This window comes from Oncorhynchus nerka, linkage group LG24 (assembly GCF_034236695.1).
Source record: "Oncorhynchus nerka isolate Pitt River linkage group LG24, Oner_Uvic_2.0, whole genome shotgun sequence".
In the NCBI taxonomy this organism is placed as follows: domain Eukaryota; kingdom Metazoa; phylum Chordata; class Actinopteri; order Salmoniformes; family Salmonidae; genus Oncorhynchus; species Oncorhynchus nerka.
Genome location: NC_088419.1, coordinates 30638660 through 30654757, shown reverse-complemented (window position 1 = coordinate 30654757; position 16098 = coordinate 30638660). Strand labels below are relative to the sequence as shown.

Genomic DNA, 16098 nt, shown 5'->3' with positions numbered 1-16098 from the left:
CATAAAACCATAATCAATATGCAAAATTGGTCCCAATGCGCCACCCATGCATTATATAATTCTACCGGAAGCAGGGTAGTATAGGAATTTCCGGTTACGTCAGCGTGTCTGGACTCCATTAGGGGGTTGCAGCTGTTGAGAGAAACAACAACAAAAACGGAGCGATTGACGGAACTATCACGGAGTCAGTGCGTTCTCAGCCGGGTTACGAAGTCTAAATTCTGGGAGCTAAAACCTCCTTTCCCACCCGGGGCTTCGCCGGCTTCTAACCACGGCCGCTCTCGGTGAGGAAACTCTGGCCTCCGCTTCCTCCTCCTCCGACTCGGACACCGGCGGAGCGTCGCCGCCCCCACGGAAGAAACACCGAGCCTCGGCGGCGGAGGGAGCAGGAGAGTCCGGGGATTCAACAGTTGCGACAGGCCTTTCTGGAGTTGTTTTGGGACTTGCTACTACTTCTCCACATCACCAAGCCACCTCTGCTATTCACTTTAACCGGACCCTTGTCAACAATATCAGCGGCAATAACATGCAGTCAAACGGGGCAGGACAGGGACAGGATTCAGAGCTTTCCTGCCTGAACAGCGCGCAAAACGGGGAGTCATCCTCGGCTGGGGGAACGCACTTCAACGGGCTTCTGGTCAGCACAAACAATGGGAATGGTGTCGGTACCAATAACGGAGCCGGACCGGGCTCAGGGACTTCCACAGCCTCTGGTTCGGAGGTCGGCTCCATGAAAAAGAAGAAACGCCTTTCGCAGTCGGAGGAAGATGTCATCCGATTAATAGGACAACATCTCCACGGGTTAGGGCTAAAGTAAGTTTACACGACGTGTCATTGGAAGGAAAAAACCCCAACATGTCAAAGCACATGATTCATGAAATACCATTTATTTGTGAGGTTTTTTTTCAAATGGCGAACTGCGTGGTGGCCGTTGATAAACGGAATTCTGCGTTTGACAGACAAACATGGGGGAGGGGGTAGTTAGCAAGCTAACGTTAGTCGGAGGAAGAAGGGGTCCATTTTGCACAATACGGAGTGGTAGGTCGATAGAACCACTAGTCTTCGTTACGATTGTTATTCTGACCTTTTATACAGAATAAAAACTCAAGACAGTTCATAATTTGGTTGGCTACCTTGACCCCACACTAACTTTTTTTCAGAGTAACCTTTATAGGGCTAGTTGAACTGCGTGTTGTGAGTTGTATATGTATTTTGTTACACGGGTGGAAATCGCATTACATCACCTTGTAATCCAGCGAAATATGCTGCAAAATATATATTGACTTGTGGCTACTAAGGATGTAAATGACCATAGCCTGTTTGAAATGACCTTATCGATTTCGCCTATTTTATACTGTGGTGGCACCGTGTAACGTTAGAATATGTGTCAGAAATTAAATGCCTGCGTTTTTAGAGGATTGTGCAAAAGTGCGTAGGGAGAATAACAATACCCTGTTTGACAGCGTCAATTTGTTTTCATTCCCCTGTGTTTCCCATATTTGGCCCTTTCGATTGCTTGCGTGTTTTCATGACATTGACATTTGGTGTTTACAAAGATAACGTCATTAAAGGAGTTTGCTTGATACATTGCTGTAAAGTAGAAAACAGGGTCAGTGTTTCTTTTGAAACCTTTTGAGCGGCAGTCGTCTTGAACAACAACCATGGTACAGCCTCTTAAACCAGTGGTTATATCTTTCTAACCGCGTATATTATTCTGGCGTTGCTATTTGCAGACAAATAAATATGACATCCATGTCAACAATGGCAGTCGTCTAAATTTGGACACAATCACCATTTTATAGCCCCAGATGCAAAATCAGAGCGATGTTTAACTCGTATCATTATTGGTGGTAGTGAAGAAAAACATATTGGTGGTAATGAAGTAAAGTAATCAGAATGACTTCCCCACTAGGGAATGATTTCATGGCTGCTGTGAAATGCGCATCTATTCAGCTGTTATAGATTAGAAACGTTGATTGACTCTAATAATAGATAGGAGGAACACAATATTTTGAGCCCTCCATGGCTAAATTGGCCCATGTCACCATAATGGACTGTTAATGCAGTGTTTGATAGACCCAGCCTACTACTGCTCGCCAGTAGAACTGCCATTACAGGAGCTGCTAAGAGAGCCTGTTTGGGTATGTTTGTATGGGGGATAAATACATGCATTATCTGCTATGGAACTGACTCCCCTACATTTCAAAAGTGGGATGGAACGTGAGAATGGTGTCTGAACTCAGCAGGGTGACGCTGTAAACACTGCTGCACCACACTCTTCTTTGATACATGAGGATGATGTCATCATGCTATGTTGTCAGTACAGCCCCACTCCATTTTATCACAGACACCTTCTCAGCACATTTATAGAGATTTACAGAAAAGGTACACACAGTTAACAGGTCTAGTCTATAATTATAACTAATTATTACTAATGAATTATAATTTATTGTTGGATATGGTTTAGATTATGTTATGCCTGTCTCTCTCCCTGTCTGTCGGTCTGGTATAACATCAGGTTCATTGGCTGTCTTGTTGGCCAATGTTAAGCTGTTTGCTATGAATGTTTAGGCAATTCATGTTTAATTAATCTCTCCGTGGTCAATTGATTTTGGGCTGACATTTTAGTTCCTTTACATCTGTACGTTAATGTCCGTCTCTTTCAAATGGTCAGCTAATGTTTGCTGTAAACATTGAGGTAATGTTTTTATGGCTCCCGAGTGGTGCAGCGGTCTAAGACCCTGGTTCGGTCCCAGGCTGTATCACAACAGGCCATGATCGGGAGACCCATAAGGCTGCTCACAATTGGCCCTGTGTCATCCTGTTTAGGGTTTGGCCGGTGTAGGCTGTCATTGTAAATAAGATTTTGTTCTTAACTGATTTGCCTAGTGAAATAAAGGTCAACAAAAATAAAAAATGTTTCCCCACTCTCTTCTCTGCAGTCAAACAGTGGACCTGCTAATGCAGGAGTCGGGCTGCAGACTGGAACATACCTCAGCCACAAAGTTCCGCAACAACGTCATGGAGGGGGAGTGGGAAAAGGTGGGTCCCACGTTACCATAGTTACACCTGCACCTTTAATGTTAGGCATAGCCTGCACACATTTTCTTCAAGAGTACCTTTAACATGGTTATGTTACTAAGTATCTATCACATGTACAACACCAACATTAAGCTACATATGGAATACATAAACAGTGCTGTTAATAACCATTTGTGCCAATCAATAAAATATTGGAACTTGTTGATGAAAATATAGGTTGCTAAGTTCCTAGTAGGGATCTTAGAGTTGTTTGTGTAATTACTTTCTCTTCTACATTGCCACAATACTCCCATTCCAAGAGCCTTGGGCAAATAAGGCTTGTAAAAAATGTTCATAATATTTTTTTAATCCCATAAAAGTACAGATATTACTGAGCATTATCTGAACTGTAGCCACAAAATGGCTTCACCCACCATGACAATGACAGTTATTGACTTCCTCCACTGAGAAAGAGTGTGGTTATTGTAGTGGTCAACTGTTTTGATTTGTCGTTTTTGTGGCTTGAAAGTGCTGAGCCAACTATTTGTCTCCCCTCTCTCTCTTTGTTTTGGTCCAGGCTGAGAATGATCTCAACGAGCTGAGGGCACTGATGCATTCTCCCAACGCTATTGTGGTAAGCCCAAACCTGACCTGAATGACAGTCATCAACGCAGTGAAAGGGGACCACGGGTTCTAGAACGGTTCCGTCCCCAACCTGACTGTTCTAGATTAGAAAGTCCCTCTTGTGAGGCGGATCCATTCTGACTGGAATTTCAAGTGTTCCAGAATACCTCGGACGGACTGAATGGAATGTTTACAACAGATATCCTCATATATGGGGGTATAGTATCCTGCATTTAATAATTTGCTGGTCAGATGCTAAGTGTATGGAATGATTATCAGTAAAATGTTCCACCAATATTATTATGCAACAAAAACACAGTTGTATAATCACATTGTTAGTGTTTAAAGAATTTTGCATTATTAGTAGCTAGGTTTCATCTAATTGGTGACAGATTTTCATGCAAAATTTTTGAAAATCTGCATAAAGAAAATATGTGAATTTCCCCACCAGTGGTGTGTTTCCATCGAACTGACTTGTTGCAGATAGAAATCAGTGCGTGATGACTTAGTGCTCACAAAAATGTACTTTTTTTCGCTTAATTTTCATGTACGGAATAAAAATCTAATGTTCAATGTGTTTCCATCACATTTTCAACTCTAACGATCGTTTTGTCACAAGCTGTTGCGTTAGATAGCAAATGTGCCTACTCTGGTCTTGGCATGTGCACTGTAGCCAACAACTCGCAGATGCAGTGCAGGTAGGCTGGTCTACATAATGAGATTATTGATAAGAGCTACAATATTTTTATTTGTCAACTTGGCAGTCAAGCATTGATCATCATGTCACCAGAATAAGACCTGTGGCATTTTATTGGAAAGGAGCATTGAACTCATACCATGCACTTTCACTACCCTGTGAAGTTCGTAACTTTTTTTCATCTGTAGCCTAATTTAAACTGCATGTTTTCCCTAGTCGTAGTGGGAGGACACCATGGCGTGACACTTGAGTTTACTTCGATATGATGGTTATATCAATATTTGCTCAAAGGTGTTTCCACTGCATTTTCTTGTATAATTAATTTTAGACAAAGATCCCACCATATCGAACAAACAAATTATGTTGGCATTTATACAATTTTAACGTAACTTCCTGTTTCTATCACAGCTGTCGTGATATTTTTTAATATGGTATGAATTTTGTTGCATAAAGACTGTAGATGGAAATGTGGTTAGTGGGTTCATTGTAGATTTTCAGTCAACTGTATGTCTTGTACATTTTGTTTTCTGTATATCATCTAATATCCATACATATTCTGGTGGAGCCCTATGATGGAGCTCATTTGTCATTCAGCTGTTCTTCTGAGATTGTTAATGAGGGGAGTCGCCTCTACCACGGGTACAGCGCGTTCAGATGTCATCTAAAGAACACGGAGGACTGCAGCTAGGCTAAATGATGAGGATTAGACCTTGCTAGCTCATTAGGAGACAGGATACATTTGAGTCAGACACTCTTATCCAGGGCGACTTAAATTAGTGCATTCATTTTAAGGTGGCCAGGTGGGACAACCACATATCGCAATCATCAATCACATTTCTTCAATGTAGCTATCAGCAAAGTCAGTAGTAGTAGAATGAAAAGGATAGATCTCAAAATGGTCTCCTGTGGCTTAGTCAAGCGCCTGTGGAGTTTTATTCTGGTGAACCAAAGGCTTGATATTGCACAATTCATTTTAACTCGAGGTAAACTATATCCTGTTTTATGAATGTCTAAAAAGGAATAGTCGTTTTCTGCCCTGCCATATAGCAAGAAGGTATGCAAGTTATGTCAAGCTGATTATGGTGGACACTTAACAATGGTCATTTTATATGCCAGAGTCATGGTTATAATTGAAAAGGTCAAACCGTGTTGGTCCTTCTGACAGGTTGTGTGTGTTGTGCACTTGGACACACGTCTGTCTATGTTAGGGTGCGGTAACTCGTCTGTTGGGCTGTGGCAAGCCCAAGATAAGATGGATTCCTTTAATAATAGGGCTCCCAAGTGGCGCAGCGGTCTAAGGCACTGCATCTCATTGCTAGAGGCATCACTACAGATCCTGGTTTAATTCCGGGCTGTATCACCACCAGCCGTGATTGGGAGTCCCATAAGGCGGCGCATAATTGGCCCAGCGTCATCCGGGTTTGGCCGGAGTAGGTAACTGACTTGCCTGGTTAAATAAATAAATACCATAAATGTCAGCACTGACCAAAATACTCTGACTGGTTAACACTCTTGTTTGTGGTCACAAATATTAAGTTAACAAGGAAGTGGCTAGTTACAGCTGGCACTGTGAGATCTCTGGGGTTAAGCCAACGCCCACCACATGACACGAAGGCCAACCAATACCTCCCCAATTCATTGTCACCATGTTAATGCTGCCTGTCACTCAAATGATATCGGTATGAGCAAAGATGAACTATGTGGGACTGACTGCTCTAATAATGGGCATAAGTGTCCACGAAGGCGGAAAGCATGCAGGAGGAGGCGAGAACATTCTAGCCAACCAGTTTCACGTTTTTTTTAGCCGCATGTACGGGATACACATGGTATGCATCGTCCAACGAAATGCTTACTTGCAGGTTCCTTATCGACAATGCGATAAGAAATAAAGTAAATGGCAGTAGAATATAATAACATTTTTAGCATAAGGATAATACAGGAAGGCACAATTTATACTCCAATATTTACATGTGTTTTGGGGATGGTGGGGGCAGTGTATAAACTGAACAGTGTAATACGAGTCTGGTGTGTGTGTGCTAAGCGGAGGAGAATCAGAGCAGGTGGTCAGTCCAGCTCAAGTGTTCAGCAGTCTGATGGCTTGTAGATAGAAACTGTCTCTGAGCCTGTTGGAATCAGACCTCATGCTCCGATACCGGCTGCCCCATGCTAAGGGAGAGAAAAGCTTGATGATGCTGCGTGCCTTCCATCGGGCACCGTTTTGAGTAGATTACCTGAATGGGTTGGAGCGCGGTCCCAGTGATGTACTGGGCTGTCTTCACCAGCTGCTGGAGGGCCTTGTGGTTGTGGATGGCGCAATTGCTGTACCAGGCCGTGATTGTCCAGCTGTAGTATTTAGAGAGGACCTGGGTCGGCATGCCAGATTTCTTCAGCCACCTTAGGAAGTAGAGGTGCTGTTGCGTCATCTGGACGAGTGGTGGTGTTTCATGACAAGTGAACGCCGAGGAACGTAACTTGTGACTCTACCGTTGATTTGGGTCGGGGCATGTTTCCTCTGCTTCCTGAAGTAAAAAATAAACTCCTTTTGTTTTCCTGACGTTGAGTGAGAGGTTGTTGTCATGACACCACAATGCCAGTTCACTTACCACCTCTTTATAGGTTGACTCGTCATTGTTGTTTATCAGGTCAGCAAACTTGATGTTTGTGTCGTTTAAAGCCACGCAGTTGTGGGTGAACAGGAAGTACAGCAGAGGACTGAGGACACACCCCTGGGGGGCCCCTTTGTTAAGACTTTGTGTAAACAACAGGCACAACTCTGAATTAAAATATATTTTTTCTAAGTTTCTGCAATGCCACGTATATAAATACATTTCTAACAACCTAAATATTGAACTTCTATCCGATCAAATCAGCCTTGCATAGGAAATTAGCAATAACATTTTATGTTGACCAAATTCAACTCTCTCATTGACCTCCATACCAATAATCCCCACTTCCTCTGCTTCTCGCTGTATTTTCGCTCAGACAGATCTTGGGGCAGAGTCGAGCCTCTCACTTTGCCTCTTTCTCTCTGGTATGAGTGCCTGCACCCTTTGAAGCACAGGATCAGAGTTGTTGGAGGTGTTATGTTCTGAAATGAGCTAATTACTATTCATCTAAAATCTGTTGGTCATGTTTCTGGGCTCCCAACGCTTTTTATGAAACCCTTTTGTCACCACTTGCTTACTTCATTTGTTTCTCCTCTCTCTCTCCTTTTTACTCATCTTTTTCTTCCCCCTTTTCTCTCATCCTTTGTCTACATAATCTATCAACCCCCCCTCCTGCCCCTCTCTCCATTTCTCTAATTTCTTCGTCTCTCACCACCTCCTACTCCACCTTTCTCTCTTCTCCTTCATCTACCCCTCTCCCTCCCTCTTTCTCTGTAGCGTATGAAGTTCCTGCTCCTGCAGCAGAAGTATCTGGAGTATTTGGAGGACGGGAAGGTTCTCGAGGCTCTGCAGGTGCTCAGGGGAGAGCTCACGCCGCTCAAGTACAACACGGACCGCATCCATGTTCTCAGCGGGTACGCCATTACCTTTCGTTCACTTTAATCATCAGATGATTCAACCGATCAGTGCTCCACACAGTCAGTCAGTGTCACATTACCGTTTCTACCAATCATATCAATCCGCTGTCTGATCAATATGTGCAAACAGCATCCTCAGAGGGTTTGCCTGTCTATCAATCGCACCATTTACATAAGTCAATACGTAAGTCAATCATCAACTGTCACACGGTCAAGTACAACTCGGGACAGGATCCAAATATTCAGTGGGTAAATAAAATAATCAATCAATGAGTCAATATCAGATGCATCCGCATGCTCACTAAGTATGCCACTCTGTCTCTCAAGCAGTCAGTGGAAACCTACATTTATCAAGAAAAACTAACAACCAAATTTGCGTCAGTGGTTGATCAGTCACATTGTCAAATCAAATTTTATTGATCACATACATGTGATTAGCAGATGTTATTGCGGGTGTAGCGAAATGCTTGTGCATCTAGCTCCGACAGTGCACTAATATCTAACAAGTAATATCTAACAAATTACAAACATATACCCAATACACACAAATCTAAGTAGGAATGAATTAATACTATATACATATGGACGACCGATGTCAGAGCGGCACGGACTAAAATACAGTGGAATAGTATAGAATACAGTAAATACATATGAGATGAGTGAGAGTTCAATGTGGCTTTGGAGTAATAACCAGCGTGTACAGGTTAATTAAACTGTTATTAGAGGTCATGCATAACAAGTATTTGCCCAGTGGAGTATGTTGTAGTCTGACTGGTTTTTTGTTTTGTGTAGGTATCTGATGTGTAGCCATGCAGAGGACCTGCGCGCCAAGGCAGAGTGGGACGGCAAAGGCGCAAATTCACGCTGCCGACTGCTTGACAAGCTACAGAGTGAGAACACTGGCCACATTCCACCACTCACACACACACACACAAACACACATTTCATATAAACACAAAAATACACACACTACGTCACATACAGCCTCATGACACCATATACACAAAGTCACACAGGGCTTCACAGGGGTCTAGGGATGCACTTCAGACTGGACTATAGTTTGACTCCCGTCTCTTGTCCTTCTCTCCAACCCACTCCCTCTCCAGCGTACCTGCCCCCGTCGGTGATGCTTCCCCCACGCAGGCTGCAGACCCTGCTGAGACAGGCTGTGGAGCTGCAGAGGGACCGCTGCCTCTACCACAACACCAAACTGGACAGCAGCCTGGACTCTGTCTCCCTGCTCCTGGACCACGTCTGCAGCCGGTCAGCAACACACTCAGGGTGACATTTTCTGCCAAACACAGCTGAAATGTGCAAAAAACAAAACCTGAAAACCTCTCCTTTTTACGATGCCTGCTGTAGACATCGGTAAAGATGGAGGCAATCATTTATGTGGATATAAAGAAAGGCATGTGTTTAAATACAGGGTCTTTGTGTGTGATACAGAGCTTTCCTGACCTCTTGACCTGACCTGGAAAAACTCGAGCCCAGATCAGTTGCATGTAATGCAGTAGCGACCTGCAATATTTTTGGAATGCTACGATGTTTTTTGATTTCAGAAATGTTGCGCACTGCAAGAGTCGTAAAGTGAACAGAAAAGATCACCCTCAATCATTTACCACATACGTTTTATTTGTCACATGCTTTGTGAACAGCAGGTGTAGAAAAACAGTGAAATGCTTACTTATGAGTCCTTTTCCAACAATGCAGAGTTAGTTTAAAAAATAAAAAAAAGTTTTTATTAGGGACACGAGGAATAAATGACTGACTCCCATCAGTAGCCTCTCTATCCGCTCTTCTTCATTCTTTACCTTGTTCTCTCTGTCCCTCTCCACTGTCCTTCATTTTCTTCTTTCTCTCCCTTTTATTTGACCGATTGACCTTGGTTGACGTCTCTCCTGGTTGGCACTGTCCACAGGAAGCAGTTCCCGTGCTACACGCAGCAGATCCTCACAGAGCACTGTAACGAGGTGTGGTTTTGTAAGTTCTCCAACAACGGCACCAAGCTGGCCACCGGCTCCAAAGACACCACCGTCATCATCTGGCAGGTGGACCCTGTGAGTACCACACTGAGCCCAAATCCCCCACACTATCGGCTGTGTACATTCCCATTATATGCCTTATAGGAGTCATCTGCTGCATTAATGGCAAAGATGGCCACCATCTACTGTCTTTCCGTTAGTGCTTTACTCTAATCCAGAGCCTGGTGTCTGTGTGTGCTGTCTAGGAGAGCCACCAGTTGAAGCTGCTGCGGACCTTAGAGGGCCATGCCTACGGTGTGTCCTACCTGGCCTGGAGCCCTGACGACGCCTACCTGATCGCCTGCGGACCCGATGACTGCTCCGAACTCTGGCTCTGGAACGTCCAGGTATGGCAACACACACACATACCCTGGATGGCAAAACAGTATGTTAGTGCAGGTAAAAAAAATCTGTACAGGCATAGACTGCAGCCGTCCAGGACAAGGGTTGATTGAACTAAATAATTAGTTAAATAAATAGAAACACATCAATTAATGTAATTTATTGGTCAGAGTACCTGATTTAGATGGGCCTGTTTTTTTTTTACACATTTTTCTCCCCAATTTCGTGGTATCCAATTGGTAGTTACAGTCTTGTCTCATCGCTGCAACTCCCGTACGGACTCAGGAGAGGCGAAGGTCGAGGGCCATGCGTCCTCCAAAACACGACCCAGCCAACCCGCACTGCTTCTTGATTCAATGCACACTTAACCCGGAAGCCAGCCGCATCAGTGTGTCGACATCCAGGCTGGGAACTCTTCAGTGTCTGTGTACTGACTGAGTGGTGTTTGTGCCCTGGTGGGTAGACGGGCGAGTTGCGGACCAAGATGAGCCAGTCCCACGAGGACAGTCTGACCAGTGTGGCCTGGAACCCTGACGGGAAACGCTTTGTCACCGGGGGACAGAGGGGACAGTTCTACCAGTGTGTAAGTATTGTAAAAGGAGGATGTGTGTATTAGTGTGTTCTACCAGTTTGCTGTGTGTGTGATCTATCCACCAGATATACCAGCGTCAGTTGGTTCTTCCAGTTTGTCCTGCCAGTGTGTGAGTAGTGAGGAGGATACAGGACAGCAGGAATGAATTATACTGCAGCGGGGAGGGACTAATACAATACAGTAAATGGACAGACTACTTTTAGATATGCACCCTCACTTCTCATTGATTAGCTGACAAGAACCTGCTGACCTTCAGAACAGAGACTGTCAGGATCTAGTATATTACAAACTGTGTATTTGTGTGTCTGAATCTGTCTGTCTGATTTTTCTACCTGTTTCTGGCCTGTGTGTATGATTGCCAGGACCTGGATGGTAACCTGTTGGACTCGTGGGAGGGCGTGCGTGTGCAGTGCCTCTGGTGTGTGGGGGACGGCAGGACTGTGCTAGCATCAGACACTCACCAGCGGATCCGGGGTTACAACTTTGAGGACCTAACGGACAGAAACATGTGAGGGCTGCGGTTTCTCCCCGTACCAGATCACAATCACCCTCCTGACTATTATTCAGTAGATTAACAACAACAAAATGGTTCAGAAGTATTAGTAATAAATGGTTTATACATGCATGGTTTATACATGCATGGTTTATACATGCATAATGAATACATTAACAAATTATACATGAATTACTAACTGTTTCCTACTTTTTATTCATGTTTTATAAATAGATTATTAACAGACCTAAAGGAAGCTTTACTGGACCAAGTAATACCTTCAGAATGACTCCTCTTACATATGAAGTTGTCTGTATACAGATATCATTGAACAGAACACAGATCAGTGATTGATCTCTGTTGTGAATTCCTCTTTTACAGAGTTCAGGAGGACCATCCTATCATGTCTTTCACTGTTTCCAAGAACGGAAGATTAGCTTTGTTAAATGTAGCAACTCAGGTGAATGGGGAGAGGGTGCTATACTTGAATACTGAAAGGACTGTACCAGCAGTACTCTGCGTGTCTGTCTCTCTCTGTGTGTGCGTGTGGACTAGTGTCTGTTTGTGTGAGGGAGATGGAGGAGAATGTACCAGTGCTAATGGCTGTGTTTAGTGTCTAACTGCTCCCTCTCCTTCCTCCCCTCCTCCCTCCATTCTCCCCCTACAGGGAGTGCATCTTTGGGACCTGCAGGACCGAGTGTTGGTGAGGAAGTACCAAGGTGTGACCCAGGGCTTCTACACCATCCACTCCTGCTTCGGAGGCCACAATGAAGACTTCATTGCCAGCGGCAGCGAAGGTACCACCCACAGACCCAACAGCAGCCATTTTAGGCACTGACCACAGCTACTCCTCAAACTTAGGATTAGTGTTGTAGTTGTTGAGACCTACAACAAACGTGTTCACCACTGTGTCCCTCACTATGGCTGTGTTCCAGTTATGGGCTCAACCCATGTCTCCATCTCTCACATACATAAGCACACAAATACAGCAACCTTTTCAGCATATCATAGGAAGGTTGACATATGGCTGATATTTTCTATATTAATACCATTGTAACCCCCCCTCTCTCTCTCTCTCTTACACCCCCCCAAGACCATAAGGTCTATATCTGGCACCGACGCAGTGAGCTACCCATTGCTGAACTAACAGGGCACACTCGCACAGTCAACTGCGTTAGCTGGAACCCCGCCATCCCAGGCCTCATGGCCTCCGCCTCGGACGACGGCACTGTGCGTGTCTGGGGCCCCGCACCCTTCCTCGACACACAGGTGGTCGACGGGCTCAATGGTAAATACCGCTAGCATTTTGTTAGTTCAATGGCCGTAGTAAGGGCAAAAGTTTTACAGGTAATTATGTCACTCTCATCTCTCCCCAGAGAACTGCAGCAACATGGACAGTTGATGGTGACATTGGAATGGAAAACTTATTCTCTTTTACATCAAGAAATAAAACGAACCAACAAGAAATAAACATCAAAACGAGAACGAAATCCAAAACCTTACAAAACAGAAAAGTAAATCAATTGTCTCATGACCGGGCAAAACTATGGAGGTGAGGATGAAAACACTCTTACAAAACTAGGTCTTCATCCAAAACCAGAACCAGTGACTTGGAAGACCAGTGACCTGGGAAATCGATCTGATCCATTGGTACTCCCTGCTGGCTCCCTCTTCTTCCACCCCCTTTCCCAGCAAGGCCACAGCCACACCAGGGGCTCTCCCCTGAATATTCCCCTGGAAACCCACCTCTTCCCTGGGCCTCAGGCACAGCATCACGCCCCTGACCCCTTCAGACAGCCATTACAGACCATCTACATGGATTGGACCGTGTCTGTCATCTGTCTCTCTCACCTACCCGTGTGTGTCCATGGGGAGGGTGATGGGGTGTTAAAAGGGGTGGAGGGGGTTATAGCAACTCTTCCGTTTATTAGTTTTTCTGTTCTCCTTTCTCCTCTTGCTCCTTTCTTCGCACTTGAGTTGTTGGATGAAAGCAGAAAATCAACACAAAACCAACCAACCGACAAAGAAAAACTCAAAGGCTATGCTTACTTTGATTTTTTTTTTTACGATAGTCATAGCATTCTTATTGTTATCATTTAACAGGTGAATCCTAGGGTTGAACTAGGAGTAGTGGCCGTGGAGTGCTTTAGTGTGAAGAATACTCTCTCAATTAGGAAAAGCTAATTTTATCCCTTGTTTAAAGTCTAACACGGACACACTCGCGCCAATGTCCCCCGAGTCGCACCCTCTGACTCCCCCTATCTCCCGCTTCCGAGCTTAAGCTATCAACCGCACAGCTCACAGTTCCACTAGATCTGCCTGTTGGGAGGGGGTAAAGGTCAGCTGTCAAAGGTGAGAGGTCAGTGGTAGCTGGTGTAGTGTGGTTGCGTCTCCGCTGTAGGGCCAAGCGTGAACCAGTCCTCGTGTTGAGTATCTCTAAGAATGACATACTCTTGGATGTAGAGGTCTGTACATGCAACTATTGCCGTACACTGAGGACTGCACCTGTCCTTCCTCTGTGTGTGTGTATGGATGAGCTTGTGTGTATGGGTGAACTTCTGGGTTTTTGTTTAGGTGAGTGAATGCAGGGGCATGCACACCAGCAGAAGATCATGCTTCCCCCTCCTCCCCCAGTGAAATTATAAAGAGGATTTTAATCCATTTTCAAATTAATCCAAAACCCCAGAGCGACCTCTATCTGTGGAACAAATAATACTTGGAGAGCCATTTTGTAGAAACTCTTTTTTTTTTTTTTTACTTGGGCTTTTCTTTTTACATTTGACTTTGCTTTTTTATATATTTCTCCTTAACAACACCTACCATTGGAATGGCACTGAGATACCGGAGTTGGATCAGTTTTGTGGGAAAATTCACAGCTTTACAGAGTTTTCCCCTTTACACACACACCCCCGCCTGTCCCCTCCAGACACACACCCACATGTACGCCCAAAACACGTCACTGAGGTCTACCCCTAGTCACACCTTTGACAGAGCTGGATAGGTATAGGCAAGGTTTTATGGGTGGAAGTGATCATATTGGAATCTGGCTCACGCCACACTTCCATGCACCCTACACAGTACACAGTAGTGCAGCGTTCTTATTGTTAAGCATACAGAACCAAACACAACCTCCGGCATATACACAGGCATAGCTGCTCCATCTTACATAGGCTTACAGCCCTTACTGAGCAAGACTGATTTCTGCACAACACCCCTTTCTCTCCAGCCAAGTCCTCCTTTTCAGTGATGAAGGCACCATACAGAGCTTTCTTCCTCCCGATTCGGGGTATGTAATGACTATTTGCTATGGACTGATATTAAATGTTTAAAAAGAACGCTTTTCTGTCCGTTTTTATGAAATATTTTCTTACTTTCATTTTTTGTTCTCATTATATAATTTCATTCTCTCTCCCTGTATTATCATATTAAAATATAACCAGACAACTGGTGTCCTATATATTTTTTTTAATTCATCTTATGATTAGTTTTGTCTTTCGGGTTTCATTTTTACTTATCCACTACTTCTTACATATTAATAGTGAATATGCACAGTAACACTCATGCCAATATGAGTGGGTTGAGTTATGTTTTGGGAGTGTGTTACCTTAAGAATCAGGTTTAAAATGTCCACCCCTCGTCTTTTAAAAGTGAGACATTGTGCAGTGATTCAATACTCATGTCTCTGTGGAATATGTCCAGGACAAAAAAATTGTGCTTTTTTTTGTGCCACTGTTGGTTGCGTTTGCTGTTTCTACCCCTACCAAAATCAAAGCACTTGAGACTCGATCGTGGCTCTGTAGGTATGTGTGATTCCACGATCTGTGTTTCACATTCTGGAATGGTGCTTTTCCCATTCTAGAACCTTCCATCTCTTGGACCCCTGAATGGACTTGAACTGCCCATCCACACCTTATGTCATGTCTGAGGAGTTGAGGCAAATAAAAAGTGAAGAACCCAAAAGCTTTCACAAAGTTATAATTCACCTGCTGGTGACATGCTATGTCTGAATGCAACTTGGTGTCTACTCTTCCTTTGTCTTGGAGTTTCTAGGACTGTTTATGATTTGATGCTAATAGCTATCTTATTTCTCTCTCTGGAGGTGTTGGGGCTGGGTGGGGGAGTAAGGGTTTACGGTAGCAGATTAAAAGAGTAATTGTGGGACGGGGATCTGTTTGCATTTGTTTTATTTACAAAAGTGATTGTACTGTTTTGTATCGTTGTGTAGGAGAAGTGTTGTGTGCATATTTTCAATAAAGCTTTCAGGGTTTTGAAAAAGAGCTGTGGCCCAACATGGAAGTATCAAGGGGCTGGATTACAGATATTGGATCAGTTTACATTATCCAATCCTATCCACAGTTCCCCATAACCATGAGGGAGTACAGAGCTAAACTGACTTTAGGTTTGTGTAAAGAGGCAACATGTCTCGACAGACTTTAGAGGAAAGTTTGAGTTCTCAGACTGAAAGGAGCCCTCATTTTCCTGTGTTTAACTTTGTTAGTACTGTTGACTGGTTCACACACTTGAACATTTGATGACATTGGTGTAATTCAGAGAAACAGCATGGCAGCAAAGAGGCATAGTAGTGTGTGCATCAGAGGGGATCAAATGCCAAATTTAGGGATAAACAAGAACTGCTACCAATAAATTGTGACTATTTTAAGTTAACAATCTTGTTTGAAATACATTTCTAATTTGAGGTGCGTTTGTGAAGTCGTTTTCTCCATGTATTATACAGGCCATAGAGTAATTGCATAATCTCTCAACTATAGACCTTTCTCTCCATTC

The 16098-nt window shown here is 43.9% G+C and overlaps 1 protein-coding gene across 2 annotated transcripts; it reads left to right on the top strand.

The window, feature by feature from the left end:
* Positions 1-235: 235 nt before the first annotated feature.
* LOC115107839 (WD repeat-containing protein 26) lies at positions 236-15590 on the top strand. 2 transcript variants are annotated; one of them, XM_029631507.2, is made up of 14 exons: positions 236-813; positions 2943-3042; positions 3599-3655; positions 7726-7862; positions 8658-8755; positions 8972-9146; positions 9784-9922; positions 10093-10233; positions 10692-10811; positions 11183-11328; positions 11695-11773; positions 11981-12110; positions 12407-12601; positions 12690-15590. In XM_029631507.2, exons 1-14 carry the CDS (start codon positions 527-529, stop codon positions 12713-12715), a joined length of 1830 nt encoding a protein of 609 aa, XP_029487367.1. In that variant the 5' UTR covers positions 236-526; the 3' UTR covers positions 12716-15590. The 2 variants fall into 2 exon arrangements, with proteins under 2 accessions (XP_029487367.1, XP_029487368.1); XM_029631508.2 differs by having other exon boundaries at positions 435-813; positions 8972-9128.
* Positions 15591-16098: the final 508 nt, after the last annotated feature.

Bases quoted from the DNA above. Each gene is read 5' to 3' on its own strand.
- LOC115107839 (XM_029631507.2), top strand. From the start codon at position 527: ATGCAGTCAAACGGGGCAGGACAGGGACAGGATTCAGAGCTTTCCTGC. The intron at 3,043-3,598 runs GTGGGTCCCACG...GTTTTGGTCCAG, and splicing joins TGGAGGGGGAGTGGGAAAAG to GCTGAGAATGATCTCAACGA. The intron at 12,111-12,406 runs GTACCACCCACA...CACCCCCCCAAG, and splicing joins CATTGCCAGCGGCAGCGAAG to ACCATAAGGTCTATATCTGG.